The 24,148-nt window shown below is 37.4% G+C and overlaps 3 protein-coding genes across 4 annotated transcripts in view; 1 reads left to right on the plus strand and 2 right to left on the minus strand.

Moving 5' to 3' along the window:
* Nucleotides 1-1,181: 1,181 nt before the first annotated feature.
* Nucleotides 1,182-7,083, plus strand: LOC123505506. The gene is made up of 6 exons (XM_045256853.1): nucleotides 1,182-1,318; nucleotides 1,745-1,934; nucleotides 2,078-2,534; nucleotides 2,875-2,955; nucleotides 3,720-3,763; nucleotides 6,345-7,083. The coding sequence occupies exons 2-4, from the start codon at nucleotides 1,773-1,775 to the stop codon at nucleotides 2,952-2,954; spliced, it is 699 nt and encodes a 232-aa protein (XP_045112788.1). The 5' UTR covers nucleotides 1,182-1,318; nucleotides 1,745-1,772; the 3' UTR covers nucleotide 2,955; nucleotides 3,720-3,763; nucleotides 6,345-7,083.
* Nucleotides 2,813-14,826, minus strand: LOC123505505 (Bardet-Biedl syndrome 2 protein homolog). Of its 2 annotated transcripts, none has more exons than XM_045256851.1 (15): nucleotides 14,720-14,826; nucleotides 13,022-13,154; nucleotides 12,581-12,805; nucleotides 12,063-12,251; nucleotides 11,728-11,910; nucleotides 11,172-11,300; nucleotides 10,870-10,963; nucleotides 10,396-10,604; nucleotides 10,038-10,100; nucleotides 9,540-9,695; nucleotides 8,696-8,872; nucleotides 8,022-8,240; nucleotides 7,384-7,550; nucleotides 6,021-6,169; nucleotides 2,813-5,109 (listed from the first exon to the last, which is right to left on the minus strand). In XM_045256851.1, the coding sequence occupies exons 2-15, from the start codon at nucleotides 13,136-13,138 to the stop codon at nucleotides 5,009-5,011; spliced, it is 2,178 nt and encodes a 725-aa protein (XP_045112786.1). In that variant the 5' UTR covers nucleotides 13,139-13,154; nucleotides 14,720-14,826; the 3' UTR covers nucleotides 2,813-5,008. The 2 variants fall into 2 exon arrangements, with proteins under 2 accessions (XP_045112786.1, XP_045112787.1); XM_045256852.1 differs by lacking the exon at nucleotides 14,720-14,826 and adding an exon at nucleotides 14,592-14,713.
* Nucleotides 14,827-21,482: 6,656 nt separating this feature from the next.
* LOC123505561 (hemicentin-1-like) overlaps nucleotides 21,483-24,148 on the minus strand; it is a 52,223-nt gene continuing 49,557 nt past the window's right edge. The window contains exons 6-7 of the mRNA XM_045257027.1: nucleotides 22,292-22,463; nucleotides 21,483-21,771 (exon numbers count right to left, since the gene is read on the minus strand). Coding sequence (XP_045112962.1) covers nucleotides 21,485-21,771; nucleotides 22,292-22,463 — 459 coding nt within the window. The 3' untranslated portion in view covers nucleotides 21,483-21,484. The remainder of the gene's footprint in view (nucleotides 21,772-22,291; nucleotides 22,464-24,148) is intronic.

Raw genomic sequence — 24,148 nt, forward strand, 5'->3', positions numbered from 1 at the left:
TCACCTCGGTTGCCTCCTGGTCACCCAGCCAGTCTTCACCATTACGGAGCGAGCTCAGAGCTCATAGACTGATCTTCGGGTAGGACTGAGACCACAACACACTCCACACACCGGGAAAGCGAGGCCACAACCCCTCGAGTTACATCCCGTACCTATTTACTGCTAGGTGAACAGGGGCCACACATTAAGTCTTGCCCAGTGTGTGTGTGTGTGTGTGTGTGTGTGTGTGTGTGTGTGTGTGTGTGTGTGCGCGCGCGCGAGTTTGTTTGTGTGCGTGCTTACTCTAAATAATAATGTTTGATAATAAATGTAATAATAATAATAATAGTAATAATAAATGTAATAATAATAGTAATAATAATAATAATGATGATGATGATGATGATAATAATAATAATAATAATAGTAATAATAATATTCAATAATAATAATAGTAATAATAATAATAATAACTAATAATAATATTTAATAATAATAATAATAATAACTAACAATAATAATAATAATAATAATAACTAATAATAATATTTAATAATAATAATAATAATAACTAACAATAATAATAATAATAACTAACAATAATGATAATAATAATAACAGTAATAATAATTAATGATAATGATAATAATAATAATAGTAATAATAATAATAATAATAGTAATAATAATATTCAATAATAATAATAATAGTAATAATAATAATAATAATAATAATAATAACTAATAATAATATTTAATAATAATAATAACTAATAATAATATTTAATAATAATAATAATAATAACTAACAATATTATAATAATAATAATAATAATAACTAACAATAATAATAATAATAACAGTAATAATAATTAATGATAATGATGATAATAATAATAATATTAATGATAATAATAATAAATAAATAAATAAAATAATAATAAAAATAAAGACAAAAATACCCAAGGACACACATTAAGACATTCATTGACAAAAAAGTGACTAAGAAAATATTAATTAATTATTAAGTTTTATGTACGTTTTTCTGCTTGCACGTGTTTCTTCTCCGTACTTATTGCTTGTCTTCAGGGATGAGCGAGTTATGATGGTTTTAAAATGGCTTTGTTGCATGTGATACCATTTCATATATGTACTGTACTACACCCATCAGTCTTTGCTCAGTCTTTACATGTCTGGATGGCAGGTGGGGGCTTCCAGTGAGCATCGGGTGACGCTGACCAACGTGACTGCCGCCACCGCTGGCAACTACTCCTGTGAAGCGATGAGTGATGCCCCGGAATTCTTTGTCAGTGCTCTCTCTGTCAACATTCCAGTGCTTGGTGAGTACTGCACAGTATATTCCTTGTGTAACATCTGTTGTTGGGAAAATACACATTTTTCTGGAACTAAGAATTTTATAACTCATTCACACACGACATGACACTGGGCATATGTGTAATGTGAAATGCTTGTTGCTTGAATAAAGTGATGTCTTATTGTGTTGTTAAGAACACTTGTTCTCCATCAGGCCACTGTACAGCTCTTCTCATTTTTTGAAAAATTCAATTGTAAAGTTTTTTGTTCATGTTTGTAATCAGATATTCACACTAGAGAGCAAGGTTAGCTATAATATCTATCCATTCAGTATTTACTCATATCCGTATAATATTTGAGACTAATTAAACAATAATAAACGAGTCTTTTGTCTTTCTCTTTACTTGTCTGCTTACTTGCTTGTTCATCTTTCTATCTGTTTTCTCTTTCAGCTTTAATATTAAGCTTGTACAGTTGCTGATGAAGAGTTTGTTAACCACAGAGGTCCCAGCAGCTGGCCCTAACTGGAGAGGGCTGCTCAGTATGTACCACCTAGACCAGCAGCTTGTGGCTCACTGCCATGTCCACTTCTCCCGACCACCAGCACTCTTCACCTTCTTTGTGAATGGTCACCTTGTCACGGTTTGTGAAGTGTTGGCATATGCTGCACATCAAAGTGTGTGAATCTGGTGTGCAAACATTAGTCTTAAGGTTCAGTATTAGTTGTTTTGACTTTCTGCTATTGGGTTTGTAATAATGTGTGAACATGTTTTCACTCTGTGCAGGATAGTGGTTGGCACCTTTGGAACCCTCCAGTACAGCACCCACAAGAGCCTGTGTGGAACTCTTCCTCAACACTGTCTATTCCCCTCAATTTGCAGAACATTCAGAAGTTATTTCCTAAGGAACACCCAAAATATACGTTCATTGAATCAGATTCAGAAGCTGGTACAGATGTGACTCAATATGAGCCTGAAGCAACTTGGCTTTCTGATCCCCAAAGGTATTACACCTTCCCCTCAGGTTTACTGTTATCAGGCAGCCAAACAAAACATTCTTTCACTTCACAATCCAACTCTATCCACACACAAATCTCCTCACCCCCGACTAACACACTGAGGCTCAACCTGACATGTGTGGCAGACGTGGGGCAGCTCTCCTACAAGACCAGTGCCTGGTCCTCCGTCAGCCTGCCAGTGGTGGTGCACCCCAATGGCTTGACTGGATCATCAGGAAGTGCAGGTATATTTGAAAAATGTTCATTGTGCTCTTTTTAAGAAAAATCATTACATATTCCATAATCTTATAGTGTTTTGTTCCTATAATATTCATCATAAGCATAACAATTGAGTGTGTATGCAGAAGTGAATTATTGGTGATGGAAGTGATGCAATGATAGGGTATGACCAATTGAGAGGATGAAGAGTAAAGAGTTTTGTATAGAAAATATATGCATGTGTATGTGAAGGTTCTGTTAAGAAGGCCACTTGGAAAAAGGAAGGATAGAGTAAAGAAGTAAATTTGGGAATGCTCCAAAAGGAAACCGGTATAATTTCTAGTAATCCTCTCTAATTCATTACAGGACTACAGCACATCCTTCAACTCATCATGTATATCCTGCCAACCCTCTACTTCTTGGAAAGTAATGGCTATTTAACTTGAGGTATGATAATGTGTGTGTGTTTGTATGTGTATGAAAAGAAGGTAGCTTTAAATGTCCTTTTTTTTTTTTTCTTTTTTGTCAGGATAGTTAGATTATGTTTGATACACAATTACATGTATGGTATATAAACTGAATTGCATGTTTGATATCATGTATAATAAAGATCAAGAAGCAAGTCACACAAAAGTTTAAATTTATTAAAAAATATTTCAATTTCTTTTACTTTAGTTTCAGTACTCATTACATTTGCAAATAATGTTTTGAGATTGAAAAATAGTTTGATCATGCAATCATGCTAATCATATATTTAGAAAAGAAGATACAATAAATCTCAAGAGATCAAAATGCACAACACACCCTGTCTAACTCTTGAGGATGCTTGCTGGAGGCACATCTCAAATATGTCAAGCAAAAGTTGCCATGTGCCAACACCAGAAGAAACATTATTTTTACTTCAGGATTTGACATTAATATGTAGCTTTTGTACTTAGATTTAGGGACTGATATACAAGTTTGGTGAGTCACACGCCTCATAGTTTCCCAGTTACTGAACTGCCTTCCTGTACATATTCCATCTTGTGGCCTTGACTTTTACTTTGCACTTTGCCACTTTTGCTTCTTGATACCTTATACTTTTTAGAAAATACAGAGCAAAACAAAATCTATTAGACTTGGTAATATTACGTTCATTGCTTTCTCTGTATGTTCCACTTTTCATGCATGCCATTCACACCAAATAATCATGATTTTCTCTTTTACATCAGGAGCAACACAAGTGGATGAGCCTCAAACCAACACAACAGTACAGGTATGTAATTGTGGTGGTCACCTTTTCATTACAATTACTTATTACTTAAAGAAAGGTCAATATGTAATATTCATGTTTTTCTGAACGGGGAGATAGTGAGGGAATGCATATTTCCTAGTAGTGGTCCATGAGTGGACATAAGTTCAAAATGAATTATCGTATCAATCTCAGTGATACATTATAATTAGAAAATGCACCTGTCATCACCAACTCACACACACCTTAACCACTATGGACTAGAATAATTGATCATCACATAATTCCATATATACATTATACATATATTTGTGCACTCCTAGTGTCACAAAATTGTGGTCTACATTAACAGTGGTACAGTCTGACAGGGAGATTAGCCATACAACCAGCAAACAGACACAAGCTTGTGCATAGGGTGTGTCTCCATATTCCCTGTTTATTGTACAAGGCAACTTAAATGGATGGAATGAAGGGACTGAGAATTTCCTTCTGTGTGTTTGCTCCTGAAATGTTTGAGCACACAGGAGAAAATAATTCAAACCATGACATAGTGCATGGTACCATGATTTTTCTAAGCCAGCCACAGAATGTGTGGTCAGACTGTCCCCCCTGACAAAGTGGAGGGGGATGATGGTAATTTCTCAAGGAATCAAGTATTGAGTTCATTCACTAAATATTCCATGAGGTGCTTCTGAATCTGCAATAAATTTCCTTGAAAGAGATACATAATTCCTGGATGCATCACAATAAAGTAAAATAAAAAAAAAATACTAAGAGATTAGTGAGAAATCTTTCCTTATAGTACGCTGAATGTGCTAACAGTAACATATCATACTTCTTAGATTAGTAATCTTTGGATCTTTGCAAATCTAGATCATATCATATCAACAATTCACTACTTATGTTTGTCATGTACATATACTTGTACATCTTCAGTATGGAACTATGGATGTTGGTCAAGCAGAATGGCTTGGCAACTTTAGACCATTTCTGTTGTATTAATCTGGATTTGCATTTGAAACTTACTGGTAAATTGGTGCAACACAAAAGGTGCCTCAAGTAGGCAATGCTGCATGTTTGTACAAATGACTAGTTCTGATACAGTTATCACAGTGTGCTTCCTTAACTTGTACACCTAAAGTAAAAAAATGTGCAAAAGTAACTGAGCCACCAAATTTCTCTTAACAGAATCATTGAGACGGAAATGGTTTCATAGTAAAGGCAAAGGCACTGTCTGTTGTGTATTCAGTGCTGTGGCCAGTTTTTGCTTTAAGATGACCCAGTTCTTATGATTTTTGCAAGGGCACTAACATTATTACTTTTAATTGCTTGTCTACATGCACTGATCACTGCTGTTTTGGATTTTCCAGCTGGAAGAAAACAAGACATCAGTATTAGCTTGAATCAATAATGTGTAGAAATAACTTAAATACATAGAGTTAGATGGTATGATGCACCACCTTCAGTACCATGACACATTTTAATATTTATTCTGCTTACTATATGGTGATTCTATGCAGCTTCAGAAACTTATGTGGGGATTGAAAAAGTGAAGACTGGCCATTAATCTACTGCCCTCTATAGACTCTTCCTAATGTCAATAAAATGGTCTAATCATACACAAATCTCAAGGTAAAAATGTGTGACAGTATTGAAGGGGTTAATGGTGATGGAAGCTTGGTGTATAGATGGTGATTGGAAAATAGTCAGGTGTTGAGGAAGAGTAGCATTGGTAGTGAAACTAGAAATCGAGGTGTGATGCTTCACTGAGGCTAATGGGAGAAATCTGAGTGAGTGGATATGGGTCTGACAGTAAGAGACATATAGACTAAAACCTTCTGGAATTATTAAAACTGTGGCCCAATATGGCATGTCCTTCCCACACAATGCAGTCTACTATTAATACTACTACTTCATACAGTGTCTTCTAGACAGCCTATATTTAAACACTTCATTCTTCCTTACATCTTTCCTAACTATTGTAAACTTTAACTCTACTGTACATCTACTCTTTCACTCACAGAAATCAGCAATCATAAATACTTAAAATCTTCACTTTCAAGCAATTTACCATTCAAAACTTGATTTATTCCTTTCCAATCTGACATCTTTATAAATTCATTGCTTTACCTGCATCACATATATCTATCACAGTCATGCTAGAGAAATAACTGCATCACCCAATCATGACACTTAATGACTTACTATAGAAATAAATTGGTTTCTTTAAGTTACTAGAAATTACGGATTCTCTTATCAGTATGCAGCACATCTGACTCACCTCTCAGCCGACCAGCTTTCTGAATAGTCTGGTTTACTTGCTTGAGACAGTTGAGCAGCTCCTGGTGGTTGTTGCAGCGGATCTTGTAGCCACTAATGAGGTCCTTGTTCAGGTTGTACAACTCACGGTACCAGTGACGCATGCTCTCCCTGCAAAGATTTTAGCCATTTGAATTGTAAAACATGGAGGATGGAAAAACCTAGGATTCTTGATTCAGTTTTAAGTTATTATTGGAGAAGGAAATAGTATTAGATAGAAAACTAGCTGTGTAAAATTGTTAAACATTTTATGATGAGGATGATGTATATATATTTTTTTTTACAGATGACATAGGTGATGGTAAATAATTGAAGACATCTGCATAATATAAGCAGTGTATGCAAGATGCAAAAACTGGAGTTAAATGGAAAGAAAAGTAAGCTAATGATCTTCCAGAGAGCAAAAGAGATGGTTGACTGATGTGATAAGCCATACAGAGTAAACTAAATTGTCAGAAATCAAGTTTAAGTGACTAATAGAACACTGAAAGAGTAAAGATGCTGGCTCTATATTGAACAGTATACAAGAAGAGATGTGTGAAAGTTTTGCATGGTGGGAAAATGGTGATTCAAGTATTGCAAAGTATGAGAAAAAGGAAAAGGAGCACCAGAAAAGCCTGAAGGGAGAGAGGCACACATGAACTTCTTGGTACACTGCAGAGGAGTCTCTAACGATAATAGGGACATGGCAGATGTGTATGTGATGTAAAATGTGCTCCCCACTCCATGACCACCCATCCACTCCACACAGACAGCAGTAACAGTTGTAAAAAGATGACTACCCATTTATCAAACAAGCAACTCTCTACAGACAGCAGCAACAGGTGACAATCCCCAAGGCAGGACATTACATGCATTCACTTCTATCTCTGCCACATAAGGAGTTAGTTGCTATGCTCAATACCGCTACCACTGCACCCCATTCCAGGTGAAGTTATATCCTAATCCAGATCTACACCAGTCTGCCTCTTGTATTGTGTGTGACCATATGAAGTTTGTAAATAAAGGAGTGTGAAGACATGAAATTATTTATTGATTTTACTCATCGATTCAATATGATCTGCCAAATCACTTGCATGAATATCAATAAGATATAAGCCGTGGGTGAAGAGAGAACCAGAGAAACTGAAGTGTCAGTTTAAATACTGATGAGAAGCATTCAATATTGAGGAGTTTAGAATGAGCAAGAATCATCAGTAAAGTAAAGAAGAGAGCTGTTGCTGTTGCCAAATCTTGAATCGCTTTGCCATCACAACTTATCCATTTTGGTTTTCATTTACTTAAATGGTTATCAGAAAACAAATGAGTGAGACTGATCAACTTACATATCTGACATGAGCCTGGCGTCCTCAGCCCTCACCACCAGCGTGCGAATCACCCCTGAGTGGTCTGCCATCTCAGCCGAGAGGCGCTGGCGGGTGGCATGATACTCCTCTACACGCTCCAGCAGGGAGGCAAGCTGGTCCAACTCTGAGGGAAAGTCTGCCTCAACCTGAAGGGGAAATAGTGGTGGCAATGATGGTGTGTATTCATGTATGTCTTAATTCTCTGAAAGTTAAGTAAATATGACCTATTAACTGCTCTTACACTGTAGCTGAAAACAGCTAAATAAAATTAATGACCAGGGGATGAATGTATGACACAAACAGCAATATCTCTATTCTAAGTCCTCAATGAAAATTAATGAAAATTAATGAAGGTATAAAAAATGTTTAAAATGAAGACAAGCACAACACTTTAACAGATAACATTGCATACCACATACTACTTGAAAGTCTATTTGTAGTTTAAATAGGCACAAGGAAACTTATATAACATAATCAACATGAAAGGATGGACATAAGAGAAAAAATATTGCTATTTAACACTGGGTAAAAAAAAAATTACAGTAACAGGTAAATAAATAAATAAATTAATAAATATATGAAACAATAAATAGATGAAATAAGATCAGCAACATTACCTGGAGGTCTTCAAGATTGAGGTAGTTAGCCAGTGCCTGGATGAGGTCACTGGCCAGCTCCATGTCGTCAGTGCGGATAGTCATCTCGCACTGACTGTTGGCCTGGATTAGGAGTGGCATGCTGGTGCGGAGGGACAGGAAAGACACATCCAGGGCGCCATCATCATCCAGCTGCAGGTCTTCCAGGAGCAGGAAGTTGGAATTCACCCACATGACAATCTGAGGTGAGCAAAGACCATCCATTAACATGCATGTCTCTAGATCTCTATAATTTTCTTACCAAAAGGAAGTAGTGTTAAAAAAGCTGCTGATGAATAACACTGCTGCTGAAATATTGCTAGTCTGTTTTCCCTTGTCTATTTGTAGGACACCATACAGAGATAAGAGTTCCTAGCCTCTCACTCCATCCTCTCTTTGTCATCTGTTATGGCATGGAGGGAATACACTGGTAGCATTAAGCCACCAAGGGCTGACGTAGGTAAGAGTGTAAATGATATATGCATATGTGTATGTATGTGTGGTGCTTTGTCTAGGCCTGGTATAGAGATAGATAGAAACACTATTCCATTTTTTTTATCAAAAGATGATCATCCATAATATTCATATAACCCTGCTGGTATGGAGAATAGAGATTACAAAAAAAAAATTAAATAAGGATACAATGTGTCACTCACCCTTGCTACCCTCTCAGGCAGCTTAAATTTGACATATCCCTGTGGGGGGGTGACAGCCACAGTACAGAGGGCGTACATGGAGAAGCGTGGCAGCTGGCGGGTCAGCTCAAACACATGGTAGTGCAGGGAGGCCTTGTAGCCCACCATGGCTTTGATGTGCAGGTCAACCGGGACATCCTGCAAAGGGAAATAGTTACCTCACTCCAGTTTGTTTCTTAAAATGGCACTATTCTTTCATCCTAAACTAGTTTTCTGAATTCAGCCAAGCAGGTCAGGCCTTTATGCAGATAATCAGACATGAAGATGAGGAAATCACTGGTATAACCACATGAACTAGTAGTACAAAAATCATCTCCCGAACTATAGAAGATAAAATAGTTTTGAGAGACTGTTGTATTTTTTGCTATAAAATTTATAAAACAGCAGTAGAATCACATACAGATGTTCCCTGATGTATGACTGGGTTGTGTTCCTGAAAATCCAGTCATAAAGTATGATGGACTTGAGAATAATGCAAAAAAATAGTAATGCATTCCAAGACATATATATATATATATATATATATATATATATATATATATATATATATATATATATATATATATATATATATATATATATATATATATATATGCCTATCTAAAACCCCTAAAAATCATGAAATATCATAGATAAATACAGTTATTGCCCAAATTAATAAAACATACATACATAAATAAATACATAAGTAAATAAATTATAGGCATACTTAGTATTTTCCTGTGAATGACAAGTGGAGCCCACCATTACATAACCCTACAATGGTAGCATGCCTGGTGCAGTGCTGCCAATACCCTTGTAGTACCTTGGGAGGGTAGAGTGGGATCCTGATGTTGCTGGTCAGGATTGACTCTCGAGGGTGGTACACGTGACTCTCACCCTCAAAGATTCCCTCGGCAAATATGATGACGGCTCGGATCACAGTGTCATTGGTGGTGGCCAGGGCAATCTCAACGTGGGGCTGTGAAAAAAGGCACTGCTACTAAAATATTTACAACAAAAATATACAGCAATTCTATACACATCTTGTTTCTGTTAATTTCTTTAGTATGGTGTTTAAATTTAACCCCTTCAGTACCATGACGTGTTTTCTTATTCTTTCTGTTTACTATTTGATGATTTTATACAGCTTCAGAAACTCATGAGGGGAATTAAAATAGTGAAGACTGTGGTCAATAATCATTCAAACCTCCATAGACCCTTCCTAATGTCAATAAAATGATCTTATCGTACACAAATCTCAAGGTAAAAATATGTTCCAGTACTGAAGGGGTTAGAATAATATAACCTGCAAAATACTTACTGGTTTATTCTTTTCTTCGTTCCCCATGTTGATGGCCAGTCCAGTCTGCAGCTGAGTGTTGGCCTAGGGATAAGAATGCAAAAGTCATCCATATTAATTCCTTGTAAACTAGTAGTCTTATAATAACAATAATTTGGGATCTAAGATAACACATCTATGGCATTGACTGTGACTGTCCTGGGATGCTTAATATGGGCAGTGACATACATAAGACACATTTTCTTTGGTAAAAATCATCAATAGGAAAATAAGTATGAAAACAAATGCACAATAAACTAGAACAACAGAGTCCAGTCAGGAGTGAACTAAGGAACACAACATGGGGTCCCAAGGAAGCACTTCACCACCAGAGCCTCACCGGTATGATGCCCACTTGGTCCCCAGCAGTGGAGGGCTTGCCATACACGATCTCCCCTGAGGAACCCATACGCTGGTTTTCCTCGTAGTTCTTCAGCTCCAGCAAGAGAGTGTGACGTCGCTGGCTCAGCTCCCTGATGGTTTCCTGCTCTATGTTCACGTCCATCATGGAGTAACGGGTCTCAGCAGTGGAAGACTTATAGCCCCGGACTTTGGGGGGGGGGAGAGAGAGAGAGAGAGAGAGAGAGAGAGAGAGAGAGAGAGAGAGAGAGAGAGAGAGAGAGAGAGAGAGAGAGAGAGAGAGAGAGAGAGAGAGAGAGAGAGAGATACTTCATTGTGATGGAGTACCAGATTTCTATTTAGGTGTGCTTATGTTACATTTATGACAGCAATTCTATATGAATTAAGTAACATAAAATGCAAGCGATAATAATTTATAAAGAGATAGTGTACATCTTTTCTGAGGATCACTTACCTTCTCCATCCACAGAGCAGGCAATCAGCTGATTCTTGCCATCCATGCGGTAGTCCCCTTCCACAATGCCTGCCACAGTAGACTGGAAATTGTCCTGCAAAGAAAATATATACAATTACTCTTTCCTCCTGCACTGAAAATACTAAAAGGAATTCATGGTTCTCAAGTTGGTCAGCCTATCATGGAGTGAAGAACATTATGATACCAAAAAACAAAAATGTAGAAAAATATTAGCCTAGCGTATTTTTAGACACTAAGGAGAAAATACAAAAAGAGTGATTGTTTTTATCCCTAAAGCTGACCTTGAACATCACTTCTCCACTCCGGTCATTTCTTGCATCAATCTTGCCATTACTCCATCCTGTTATGAGCTCAGGAACACCATCACCATCCAGGTCGTAGCTGTAGATGGCAATGGCCTGGTTCTTGGACTGGAATGGAAAGGTTGCTTTATAAATTAATCATGCTGCTGACTCTGTCCACCTCTCATCAAGGACAGATGTGTCTCCTCAGAATACTTGAAATGTTTAGCAGAATGGAATATTAAAGTAACAGAACCATCCAAAATAATTTCTTGAAGGAGGCTCTCCATTGAGAAGCAAAGTATTAAAGATGATGATAGGAAATAGTAACCAAACATATCTTTATCATATAAAAATATAACAAAGTGAGTAATATCAATAACTGTTGCACTCTTATAATATTATGACTGAAATATATGTAAACAACCATCCTTTTGAAGCAATTCCAAGGAACATCAATCTCAATATACAAAAAAAAACTTTACTCTTTTAGCTAAAATCCTAAAAAAAAAAAAAAAAATTAAGATAGATAGTTTCCAGCCATGCTAAGACTTACCTTGATCCTCCACCACCTGGACAGTTTCTCATATACTCCTACAGTGCCATTGGCCAAGGCATAGCCAAAGCGAGACCCTTGCATCGGGCACAGGGCTGTCACTGCCTCTGTCTCTGAGATCTCAAACATTATCTCCTCATTCTTGAATACACGAATGTCAAAGTCCTCCGAGCCAACCAACAGCTGTAGGGGTAACAGGCCACTCAGCTACACAGACTTATAATTCATAGTATGAGAAAATTAAATGAGCTTACACATATTGATAACACCAAGAACATGATTCATATTGTTTTCTGAATGCAGAAAACAATGCTTAATTTTCTTGAATTATTCACCTCATTTTCTTCATCACCATCAAAGTCTGTCAGTGTGAGGGAGGTGACATTATCTCCTGTCACAGTCCAGAATGGGTCATTCCCCTCACTGTCAAACCCATGGATGGAGCAGTTCCCACCAATGAGAGCCAAGGGGGACATGTGGTGGCCAAGGCGACCAATGGCAATGGCGTTAGCACCATCTGACACCTGATAGGGAAAAGAAACAGTAACATTCCATTAAATCAAAGTTGTACTGTGCTAACATTCAACAGGATTTGGTGGGTATTATGTATTTATCTATCTACAAACCAGGCTAGAAATCCCACACTGAGTGTTCAGGCAAGGCACTAATACTCATACACACCATTATTCACACTCTTGGCCATGCTTGTCCCTGATAGAAAGCTAGTCCCACCAGCTACCAAATGTAAACATTACAAGATCCAAACAAGCTAAGAAAAAAGATAAAAGAGAAATGAATAACAACAAACAATAAGATAAGAACAGCCTAACAAGATAAAAAAAAAGGGACACACATCTTTATAGAAGACATCAGCGTTGTTTTGCACATCATAGGCGAGCACATTGGTTGGCGTGCCCACCACTAGCGTGTCGCCGTGCCGGGCCTGAGTCAGCACACCAGCAGTGATGGCTGACACAGTTTGATTGATGTTGAGGAGCGAGATATCAGCACTACTCTGACTGAGGGACATCCGGCCCCCTGAGGTGCCCAGGCGCTGGTGTGGGTTGTGGATGAACACCTGTAGGTATGAGAAATAACAGTGGAATGGTACCAAGTAAATGCACAAACACTCACATACTATAGTCATGGTCAAGTTAATTACCATGCAGTTCTTTCATTACGTTTTATGTTATCTCAATCTGGTACAGTCATAGTCAACAGTCAATTAACAAATGCTTGTCTCCTCCTTGTTTTATGTTTCCCTAAATTTGAAGTCCACCATTCTGGCGCTTACCTTGTCGGCTGTGGTAGAGGCGGTGAGGCAGGCATGGGCACTGTCATACTTGCCGATGCACACTCTGCCCGGTAGGATCTTCTGCTTTAAGTCAAGGGTGAACACTGGCACCAACATCCTGCCTCATGCACCTCTGAAACATAATTATACAAGTCACCTTTAAGGGAACAATGTGTGAAATTAATATCATAGTTTACATGATTTCATATAGTGGGCCAGAATGCTGATGTCTGGTAAAGATTTTGATCATAGAACTCCTAACTACTTTGGCAATTTGCTCAGCATACATTCTGATAGGCTGAGCAATGTGTCCCATCTTGCTACACTTGGTGCTGAGCAGAAGTAAACTCACCTGTGCTCCACGATTCCCAGACACAACTAATTACCACCAAACCTTCTTGTTCTTAATAGGTTTCTGCCTCTTGTTGGAATTACTTTTAACATCTGAGCTCCTAATGGGGGTCCCTATCCCACAATAATGCCTTGATGGAACTGTCAACCTTACTCTAACCAGATACTATGCATTCCACGTCGAAATTAGCAATGTAACATCCTAACTTCTAATAGTGCTGTCACTGCATTTGACGAATCAGATAGCATGAACTACAAATGTCATAATCATGTCAAGTTCTCTAACTGAACAAGTAAAGTTTTCAGTGCGAGACAGGGAAAGGAAAGTAAATGGTATTACTGCAGAGTTTCACCACAATCAGCTACGTGTTTTTTACCCACCTCAAGAGATAGAACTCCTGATTACGAGTAATTTGAACCCCATATATACTAGGTGCAACCTTTTTGAATGGCGACACAGATTTTTTAAAATTTAAGCGTGTTTTGGTGATCAGCCGTGACACTAGCCTCCCGCATCAAACCTTGCCGCACACTGATGGTGTCATGCACTCGCGGCGGCTCAGCGTGCTTCGTGACATACCATTGTCTGAGCATGCGCTTAATTGATTACACTGATTGGTTCTGTTCTTTGAAACTGAAGCGGCGGCCAATGAAAAAAAAAAAGCATAATTATTTCCACCAATCACGACGGCCCCTGAGGTTAGGTTGGGTTAGGTTAGATTAGATTAGGTTTAGTTAGGTTAGGTTAGATTAGATTAGGTTTAGTTAGGTTAAGTTAGGTTAGATTAGGTTGGGTTAGGTTAGGTTAGGTTAGGTTGGTTGGGTTGGGTTGGGTTAGGTTCTTTTCTGGAGGAAACTAATTTTTTCTGGTAGATTTCGGCTTGTTTTTAACTAATTTACCAGTTGTTTTATTTATGCAAATCATATGTTTTGGGGCTGTAAAAAAAAAAATTGGTTGATTTGCGCCAAAAACAAGTGGTATTTCAATTAAAAGCAAGCCGAAATCTACCCGAAAAAAATAGTTTCGTTCAGAAAGGGCAAGGTGGTGAAACTCTGTAGGTTTACCAAGTAAATAAAGTAAGCAAGATTAATAAGTTGTTAAATGTCTTATTTGATATCAAAAACATAAAAAAAAGACTACATAACTCCTGTTCCCAAGCTAGGCATACTTTGAATCCTAGCAGAAAATGCACTCTGTCAGAGCTTGAGAAACAACAACCTTTCCATGGATTCCGCTCGGAGTCCGACAAGGGCACGTAGCCTCACCAGCCACGGCCGACACCACTTTTGACATGACCTGCAACACATACATCACTTCTGGTGAGCAAAGAGCCCTGGTGTGTGTACCTGTGAACGTGTGTGTGGTACGGGATGAACCGTCACCAGTCACCCGCGGCTTTAAAGTGTTGGATGAAGCTGAGACTGAAAGGAATGACGAAAGAGCAAAACAATAACATTTTTCAAATATTGATTTCGTCCTTTAAATGTAGTTTTTAGCAGTTTTGCAGTCAAATAAAGAATAATAATATATTTTTATTTCACATGCATTTTAGTGCGTGATTCCATTTATCTTAATGAATAGATTAGTTACCACGCAAGGCGCAAGTATTTTGTCTCATTGTTTACTTTTTTCCCCGCCAAGTTTGACTAGCTCCCCTCTGCTGCCGCCTGCCACTCACTCTTCGCCTCTCGTTTGAGAATGGAGGCACCTGCTACTAAGGACAAATTTTGCCCTCCACGTATACTGTTGTCATGTATGAAAGTGTCCGTTCATGCGGAAGGAAGGCAGTTATCTGAGCGTGAGGTGGTGAGTACCTGCGTTTGTTGGATCAAAATAGCTTTTTTTTTTTCTTTGCTGCTCAAGAGAGCAAACGCTTGTGTAATAAGGAAACTATTGGTCAGTACATCTTGGTTTTAGTATAGGGAGAGGTCAATAATGTGTGAGCTATAGGGATTTTTTTATGTTAGAAGGGAAAACTGGCCAAGGGCAACATAAAACGAAAAAAAAAGTCCACTTAGTTGCCAGTCCCCTTGCAGGTCCGAGATTTAGCCAAAAAAGGGATAAATTTCTTGAAACCTCCTTCTTAAATGAAGTCAAGTCATAGCAAGTCGGAAATACAGAAACAGGTACGGTAGGGAGCTCCAGAGATTACCAGAGAAAGGTATGAATGATTGAGAGTACCGGTTAACTCTTACATTAGGGAGTTGGACAGAGAAAAGTGAGAGGAAGAAAGCCTTGTGCAGCGAGGCCGCAGGAGGAGGGGAGGCACGCAATAAGCAAGATCAGCAGAAAAGCAGTTAGCATGAAAACAATAGTAGAAGACAGCAAAAGATACAATGAGAAATAGGTTGAAGACAGTCAGTCAGAGCAGAGGAGTTGATGGGACGAAAAGCTTTTGATTTCATCTTATCTAATAAAACTGCGTGAGTGGAATCCCCCCATACAAGCGAAGAGTACTCCATACATGGACGGATAAGCCTCATGTACAGAGTTAGCAGTTAGAGGGGAGGAGGTGAGAAATACTGGCGGAGACGCTTCATAACGTCTATCTTTATAGTTGTTTTAGCAAGAGATGGGATGTGAAGTTTCCAGTTTAGATTATGAGTACAGGACAGACCGAGGATATTCAGTGTAGAAGAGGGGAACAACTGAGTTTCAGTGGGGAGGAGGAGGTAGTTGTCTGAGAGATTGTGTCAAACTAATAGATGGAGAAATTGAGTTTTTGAGGCATTGAACACTACTATAAGTTTTCCCCTGCCCCAATCAGAAATCTGAGAAAGATCAGAAGTCAGGCGTTTTGTGGCATCACTGCGGGAACTGTTAACTTCCTGAAGGTTTGGTCGTCTCTGAAAAGACGTGGAAAAGTGTAGGGTGTAGGAGCGGATAGGGCAAGAAGTTTGGTCAGCAGCTGCCGGACGTCTTTTGGGAGGGCAACAACGAAGGTACAGACGAAACATTTTTCTGACACTTCTTTAAAAGTGATGCAAAGTGCCATAGCACACATTCCATCACAATTCACCAACAACTTTGTTTCTGTCCCTCTGCTCGCTTCTTCTCCACACAGCAGCGGCACCAATCTACCGCCCCGGAGCCTCACGCAGGTCATCTGTTCGCCTGAATAGTCTCTCGCTCGCTGGTGTTGCTACTCTTCACGTAGCACTACGATGGTAAGAATGCTGGTCTGACCTGCCTAGAATGGTGGGTGGTAGGAGGTGTCTGGAGGTAGTGGTGGACTATTATTCTAGCCGGCAACCTACTGATTCCTTGGTATAATAAGTGCTGGTTGACCGAGACAGTGAAAATGAAACAACAAAGTGGTGAGGCTGTGGGGAAGCTACCATTTTCCTTTGTATATATCCTGATTTATTGTATAAGAAGTACTCATAAATATTTCTGGAAGATGCAGTAAGATATGGAATTTCTTCAGGAATAAGCAGTTCGCAGAAATGCATGTAGGAAAGGTATGCTGAGCCCTATCTCATATTTCAACGTGCCGGGAAAACTTGTGTGATTGAATTTCCTTCAAACTTGCAGATGCCTCAATCTGGCCTCAACTGTGGCATCCAGGCCTGGCCATTTTTCTTCTTGCTGGACAGGCAGCATGCGTGGGGCTGAGCAGCAAGAAAACATAAATAATTCCTTAGAGTATATTCAGATTCCGGGGGAAATAAAAATTTGTATGAATGAGCGCCTTTCTCGTATGATTTAAGAATTCATTTGGAACTCAATGTTCGTCCGGTTTTATGTAAAGATAAGGATGTTTCTAAGGCGGTAATTATTTTGTTTCCTTTCTTTTTTACTCTCTTTTCTACATGTCTTTGCACTATTGTTCCTTCCCTTTACTTACAATCATCCTCACTCGCAAAATACAAACAATATACAGTGTGTAACGAAATGGAATGCGCGAAAAGTATTATAAAAATATAACATGCATTTTCCTTTAATCCTTTCGTACGTTATTTTCGCACCAGCAAACTACGAAAAAACAAACATAACTATTATTTTACAACTTCTGTTTGAGACGCAATAAATCTTAATCTTTATGTGTGCCAATATTTGTCCAAGGGACGCACTAGTGAGGGAAGGTGAGAGACTCGTGTTGTAAAAAATAATAGCACCTGATCAATACCTTTCTCATTCTTGTCGCGAAAGGAGCCTATCAAGTGTGTGCCGTTGGAAGGCGATGGCAACCGGTATTGACCGTACCCCGTCCTTAGAGCGCGGCTCTGCTCTATCGGAAGGTGCCATCGCTTAAAAATTACTGGAGTCACGAACTACAGCAAATCTATTAATGACCAAACCTCGCAAGTCTTTTGCTTTGACAACGACCGGTGTGTGTGTGTGTGTGTGTGTGTGTGTGTGTGTGTGTGTGTGTGTGTGTGTGTGTGTGTGTGTGTGTGTCTTTGTGTGTGTCATTCCGCGCTTAAAGCTTACTTTTTATGGTTAATAAGAATAAATATGTGGAATAAAAGCACAAGATGCGTTTGTACATCGTTTACATAACCAATGCCGCCTCCTTAATTTCTGCACGAAAACAAGCTAAATAACTTACGGCAAAAGCAATATCATATCATAGCAGCAGGAAAAAAAAGAGAAAAAAGAAGAAAAAAGAAGAAGAAAGAAGAAGAAGAAGAAAAAAAAGAAGAAGAAGAAAAAGCTTCCGTCAGGTTTGAAATTCAAATCAATAACACGTTTTACCCATAACTTTTCCTTGCGAGTCCACACTAGTCTTAAAATTATAGTGGTATAAACATTCTTCTCCAAGATGTGCATAAACACGTAAGGATTGTGAAGTGACATGTAAAGTAAAAGGATCAATATCGTATAGTGTCTTAGAAGCTCATATAAATATTAAAGGAACTGTAATTCATCCTTACCTTGACCTTGTGTGATGTAGCTGGTATCTTCCCTTCAACCGCCCTCTCTCTCTCTCTCTCTCTCTCTCTCTCTCTCTCTCTCTCTCTCTCTCTCTCTCAAAGGGGGTCCTGCATGGCTACTTTTACGCCCTAGGCAAACCTTCCATCGGACACCCCTCCCACTCCTCACTCCTCAAACCCAGACCCAAACCCCGCCAACGCACAAACACAAAGTTATATTATTTGTTACTTTATTACAAATAACATTGAATACAAAAAAACTTAACTAGAATAAATATAATGGAATAAAAATAATAAAATAGATAATTGGAAAAGAGTGTATTTATGTAAACACCAATGTAAATTACACAAATCCTTGAAGTAAACAGATTGACGTAGATCCTGTTTTATTTTCATTTATTTTTTTTTTCACAACCCAATAAATTACATGCAGCTATAAGAGGTCTATATTAATTTCATGACTGAAATATAATTTATTTTTGAAGCGACCTGGGATCATAAATCCTCCAGAGATCAGTCTACCCCCTACTCCTCCTCCCCCTTGCTCTTTCTCTGAGAGAGAGACTCACAGGTGCAAGTTGATCCCCCGCCTCCCTCCCCTTGCCTTTTCTTTTGACACACAACCTGTATACATGACTCAACAGCAAATTGACGCGATAGTAAGGGCGCCCCACCCACCACTCCTCTAACTTGACGTGCAAATTAGCGGTATTAGTGTAAATAACTGGCGACTTTTTATTTTATTTTATTTTTTTTTTGTTTGAAGGGCACTCGTGTGCCCCGAAATAGATTACGTCCTGGGTGACCCACATTGCCTTTAGCAAAAACTATCCTTGCTCTCTCTCTCTCTCTCTCTCTCTCTAGGAATAACAACAACTGTGAACTAACGTCTCTTTGTGCTAACGATTTTGAAACTGACCTTCCATTAAAAACCTATCCTGCATTTGGAACTTGCTTTTGAAATTTCAGACTAGGTTTATTCAGACCAAAATTATGCGTCATATACATTTCTACAGTGTCATGACCGTTTAATGCACTTATTCGTCTTGGTATCTGAAAGTTCTTACCTCACTGCTGGAGGACTGCATATAAATGGGATATAAAGTTACCTCTTGAAGTCTCCTCCTTCACTGAATGAAAAAAAAAAAAACTCTTACAATTCTATTTATTTATGTTCTTTTAGGCTTACAAATGCTGCAATAAAAGGAGCAATTACACACATATTTATTGTTTAATACATTTGACTAACATAACATTTCACAGCAAAGTCTCTACATAAACATATAAGATCGTGGAAGATAGCATTTGAATGCCGACCAGCCGCCCCACCGCACAAAGCAGCGCTCAGCAGATGCTTCGGCACCCTGGGGTCAGGCAGGAGGCGTGCACCTCCTGTTCACCTGCTATATACACCCCGCTCACTCTGCGTGTGTGTACTGTACACACACACACACACACACACACACACACACACACACACACACACACACACACACACACACACACACACACACACACACACACACACACACAGAATATAATATATATATATATATATATATATATATATATATATATATATATATATATATATATATATATATATATATATATATATATATATATATATATATATATATATATATATATATATATATATATATATATATATATATATATATATATATATATATATATATATATATATATATATATATATATATATATATATATATATATATATATATATATATATATATATATATATATATATATATATATATATATATATATATATATATATATATATATATATATATATATATATATATATATATATATATATATATATATATATATATATATATATATATATATATATATATATATATATATATATATATATATATATATATATATATATATATATATATATATATATATATATATATATATATATATATATATATATATATATATATATATATATATATATATATATATATATATATATATATATATATATATATATATATATATATATATATATATATATATATATATATATATATATATATATATATATATATATATATGCCTTCCTGTTTCAGTTTCGGTTTTAACATAGGTACGTACATGAAAATTACATTAATATCATTCGTCGATTGGTAAGGAAGAGGCGAAAATAGGTTGGTATTTAGAGTAGACTAGACGCCACAACAGAGACAAAGTTCGTGCTGGTCCAGGTAATGGTTGTAGTTTAAGACACCAACGATCTGAGAGCGTGATTGCTTTCCTTTATGTCACCTTGCGTTTTAAAGTTGAGATTTGGGAATAATTTTAACAACAAAAATAGTTTCCAGCTACAATCAATGTCACTAAAGAAATAACTTCTAGGACTACATACAAACTGTGGATCAGCAAATATGTTTATTACTTGTAGGTGTTCAGACTTGAGCGAGGTGATGTCCATCAACGTTTGACCCTTGGTTACATTTCCACTCTACGTATCTACGTATATAACCTCTCTTCGCACGGCAGGAACGTTACTCAGCGGGTAACCACTTTAAGCGATGCAACGCATCTCGCCGGCACAGGTGTTCCTCGCTCAGAAATGGAGCACAAAATATATCAGAACAACAACTGCTCGATCATTCCCTTTGTTTCATATAGTCTCATGGGAAGACACGCCTTCAGCACTGTTGTACTTCGACTTTAGTTAAAGCTTTCAATAAATTATCTTCTCCAAATGGATATAGAAAAGAAAGTAATATTCTAAATAGTGAACACTGACCTTTATTAAATATATATATATATATATATATATATATATATATATATATATATATATATATATATATATATATATATATATATATATATATATATATATATATATATATATATATATATATATATATATATATATATATATATATATATATATATAGGAATAAGACTTGTAAAAGTTTATAGTAATGGGAAAGCTGAGGTTTTCCTCGGCATTTGGGTAACAACAAACAGGCTGTCATTGGTCGTTTCTAAACCTTTGTATTTGGCGTCGTACATAAATACTAGTTTAACAGTGCAGTGTGTTACTCTTTAGAAAAAAAGAAAAAAAATTCTTCGTCATATATCCATTCAGTTGGAACAGCTGTAATATATCAATCTTTCTTATGAAGAAAATATATATTTCATATGATAGGAAAATCTATTTTTTGTTTTGTTTTTGTTTTATCTGATTATGAAACAACACGATGGTGAGGTGGCAGCTCTTCGCCACCACCAGACGCTTCGCCACCACCGACAGATGCCCAGCCGGGCCATTGTTGTCCACACCCGCCACCAAGCCACTGTTCCAATGAGGATTTCGATGAAGTCACTAACTGCACTGGTTAAAGTCAGTGGAAGGAGACCCACCAGAAAAACCTGCAAGGACACTGACGGCATGTGGCCTGAACCACTCCCTGACGAGGAGTTGGAAGTGGTGTTCTTGTGGTGGATGGCTGCCGGTTTATCACCTGTAAAGGAAAATATCCAGCGTGAGTTCCTGCAGCCTAGAGTGAGTGTTGCATAAAGACGCCTCAGGCTCAGCCTTTGGTGAGCGCCATGTACTCCGTTTGTACAGATAGTACCTATGTGAAAGAAAATGTTAGGTTTTAAGATTATCTCTGGAATGGAACATTAATATTTTTTGTCCCTCAAACGTGAAAACGAGTTCACTTGGAAGAATACAAAGTAATAGTTATTTACATAATAGTAGAAAATATGTACAATAAGAAACTGAATAAACAGATGCAAAACAAACACTGTTGTTAATTTCTTATCTTCTATTTATTTAATACTATTTGATTATCAAAATTTTATTAATGTATTTTTATTAATTTATTATAATTTACTTTTACTTATTTGTTTATTTCATTCATTTATTCATTATCATTTTATCTATCTACCATAATTTTCTAACGGAGTTGAACAACTGTTCTACGATGTTGGTATATAACCATGATTAACAAAAATAACATAAAATTAGCTGCTCACTGTTGATGATGTGGACGGTGATGGAGTGCGGGGGAGCAGTGGCTGGCACACATTTATACTGGCCTGAATTGCGAGGTGCTGCAGAGCGAATGAGCAGCCGAGAAATGGTGTCGTGATCATTTTCCGAGGATACAGTTACGATCACTCCTGGGCCAGAGTCGAGGCTCATCATCTGTTTGAGAAGCAGAGTGAGAGTGCAAGGTGTGCAACACCGGTGAAGGATACTCTCTGATAAAGGCTATGAGCATCAGTTAAAGGTGGTAAGAAGATTACATAAGGTGAAGAGTAAAGGACAGAAAAAAAAAACATGTAATCTTATCCACAAGAAATAAAGAAGAGCTGTTAAACACACACACACACACACACAGTATATATATATATATATATATATATATATATATATATATATATATATATATATATATATATATATATATATATATATATATATATATATATATATATATATATATATGAAGAACAGCGAGGCCGTAGTAATTAATAAAGTAATGATCAACTTTAAGTCACGTGAATAGTGTCTCTGTAGCTGACTATGGTATAGGTAAGTCTTTCATGGCTACTGTCTAACTGAATTGCTGCAGCAGCTTCTACACCACCATGGCTCGAAGGAGAAGGTCTAATTGGCTGCCACCTTCAGGAGGCCGTGAAAGCGTCACCTACGACTCAAAGAGATGGCACATTGCAGTGCAGTGGCGGAGTCAAGTTGGCTTGTGTCGCTCGTCCGGCCGTTGGGAATCTTTATTCGGGTATTGAGCGAGTGTCTCTTGCAGCGTGCGTGGCGCTCACTGATCTTGACACTTTCATAGATTTTGTAAGAAGCAGAAGGACTGCAGAACATACTTTTATTCACGTATGTTTTCTGCAATTGATCAAAATTTTTGAAATATTCGTTTAGTAATCTTTCTAAAGTGATGTGCTTTTCAAATGATTATGATTTGAGGCTTCTTACTTTTTTTTTTCAAATCAAAGCGACGATACTAATGATTGTTATATTTTATAGATGTTAGTAGTTTATGGTGATACCATGACTCTCAGTATCCTAATGATATTAATAACTCTAGCGATTAAATTGTTTTGCAGCTTGATTCTTCGTATCATTACAGCACACACACACACACACACACACACACACACACACACACACACACACACACACACACACACACACACACACACACACATCTGCCACTGAAAGAACATCGTGGGATAACAAATGATCATAATGGCATCAATTAAAATCTTCAATATCAATAACTGTAGCTACAGTTTGAAAGTGACAATACAATTTTACATGAAATGCGTGCCATTTTAGTCACGTGATTATTTTCTATTGCCGGATGAAAAACTGGACGTTTCGAAGATAGTAATCACTGAGCTTTACTCATTTTTATCGCTTTATGATAAGAAAAAGGTAGATTCTGAAATTCATTAGTTTGATATAAGAGAGAGAGAGAGAGAGAGAGAGAGAGAGAGAGAGAGAGAGAGAGAGAGAGAGAGAGAGAGAGAGAGAGAGAGAGAGAGAGAATCTCAACATTCTGTGATTACATTTTCCTTCTTAACGCTGAGAACTTATCGTCGCATGCTACTCTCGTAATCATCTCTCATATTGCAATGTATAAAAGTGTGGCTATTTTGTAGCTGGTGGACATTTATTTCCTTTGGTGTATGTATTGCACCACAACATTGGCGTCCCCTTCCTCCCCTCTCCACTCCTCTCACTGGCTGACATGACAGAGTGACAGGAAAGAAAATTGGTTCCTTCATGACTGTCTTCCTATTCGTACTTACATTTTCCTCTTAACTCTTCCTCTTTCCACATTCTGATCCACACATCTT

The sequence above is a fragment of the Portunus trituberculatus genome, chromosome 18 (genome assembly GCF_017591435.1).
Source record: "Portunus trituberculatus isolate SZX2019 chromosome 18, ASM1759143v1, whole genome shotgun sequence".
In the NCBI taxonomy this organism is placed as follows: domain Eukaryota; kingdom Metazoa; phylum Arthropoda; class Malacostraca; order Decapoda; family Portunidae; genus Portunus; species Portunus trituberculatus.

Excerpts from the sequence above, each read along its gene's own strand:
- LOC123505505 (XM_045256851.1), bottom strand. The coding sequence starts at position 13,138 with ATGTTGGTGCCAGTGTTCACCCTTGACTTAAAGCAGAAGATCCTACCG. Across the intron at positions 12,252-12,580 it reads CTGATGTCTTCTATAAAGAT|GTGTCAGATGGTGCTAACGC; the intron begins GTGTGTCCCTTT and ends TTTCCCTATCAG. Across the intron at positions 8,241-8,695 it reads TGCCTGAGAGGGTAGCAAGG|ATTGTCATGTGGGTGAATTC; the intron begins GTGAGTGACACA and ends TGCTCACCTCAG.
- LOC123505506 (XM_045256853.1), top strand. The coding sequence starts at position 1,773 with ATGAAGAGTTTGTTAACCACAGAGGTCCCAGCAGCTGGCCCTAACTGG. Across the intron at positions 1,935-2,077 it reads TGAATGGTCACCTTGTCACG|GATAGTGGTTGGCACCTTTG; the intron begins GTTTGTGAAGTG and ends CACTCTGTGCAG. Across the intron at positions 2,535-2,874 it reads TGGATCATCAGGAAGTGCAG|GACTACAGCACATCCTTCAA; the intron begins GTATATTTGAAA and ends AATTCATTACAG.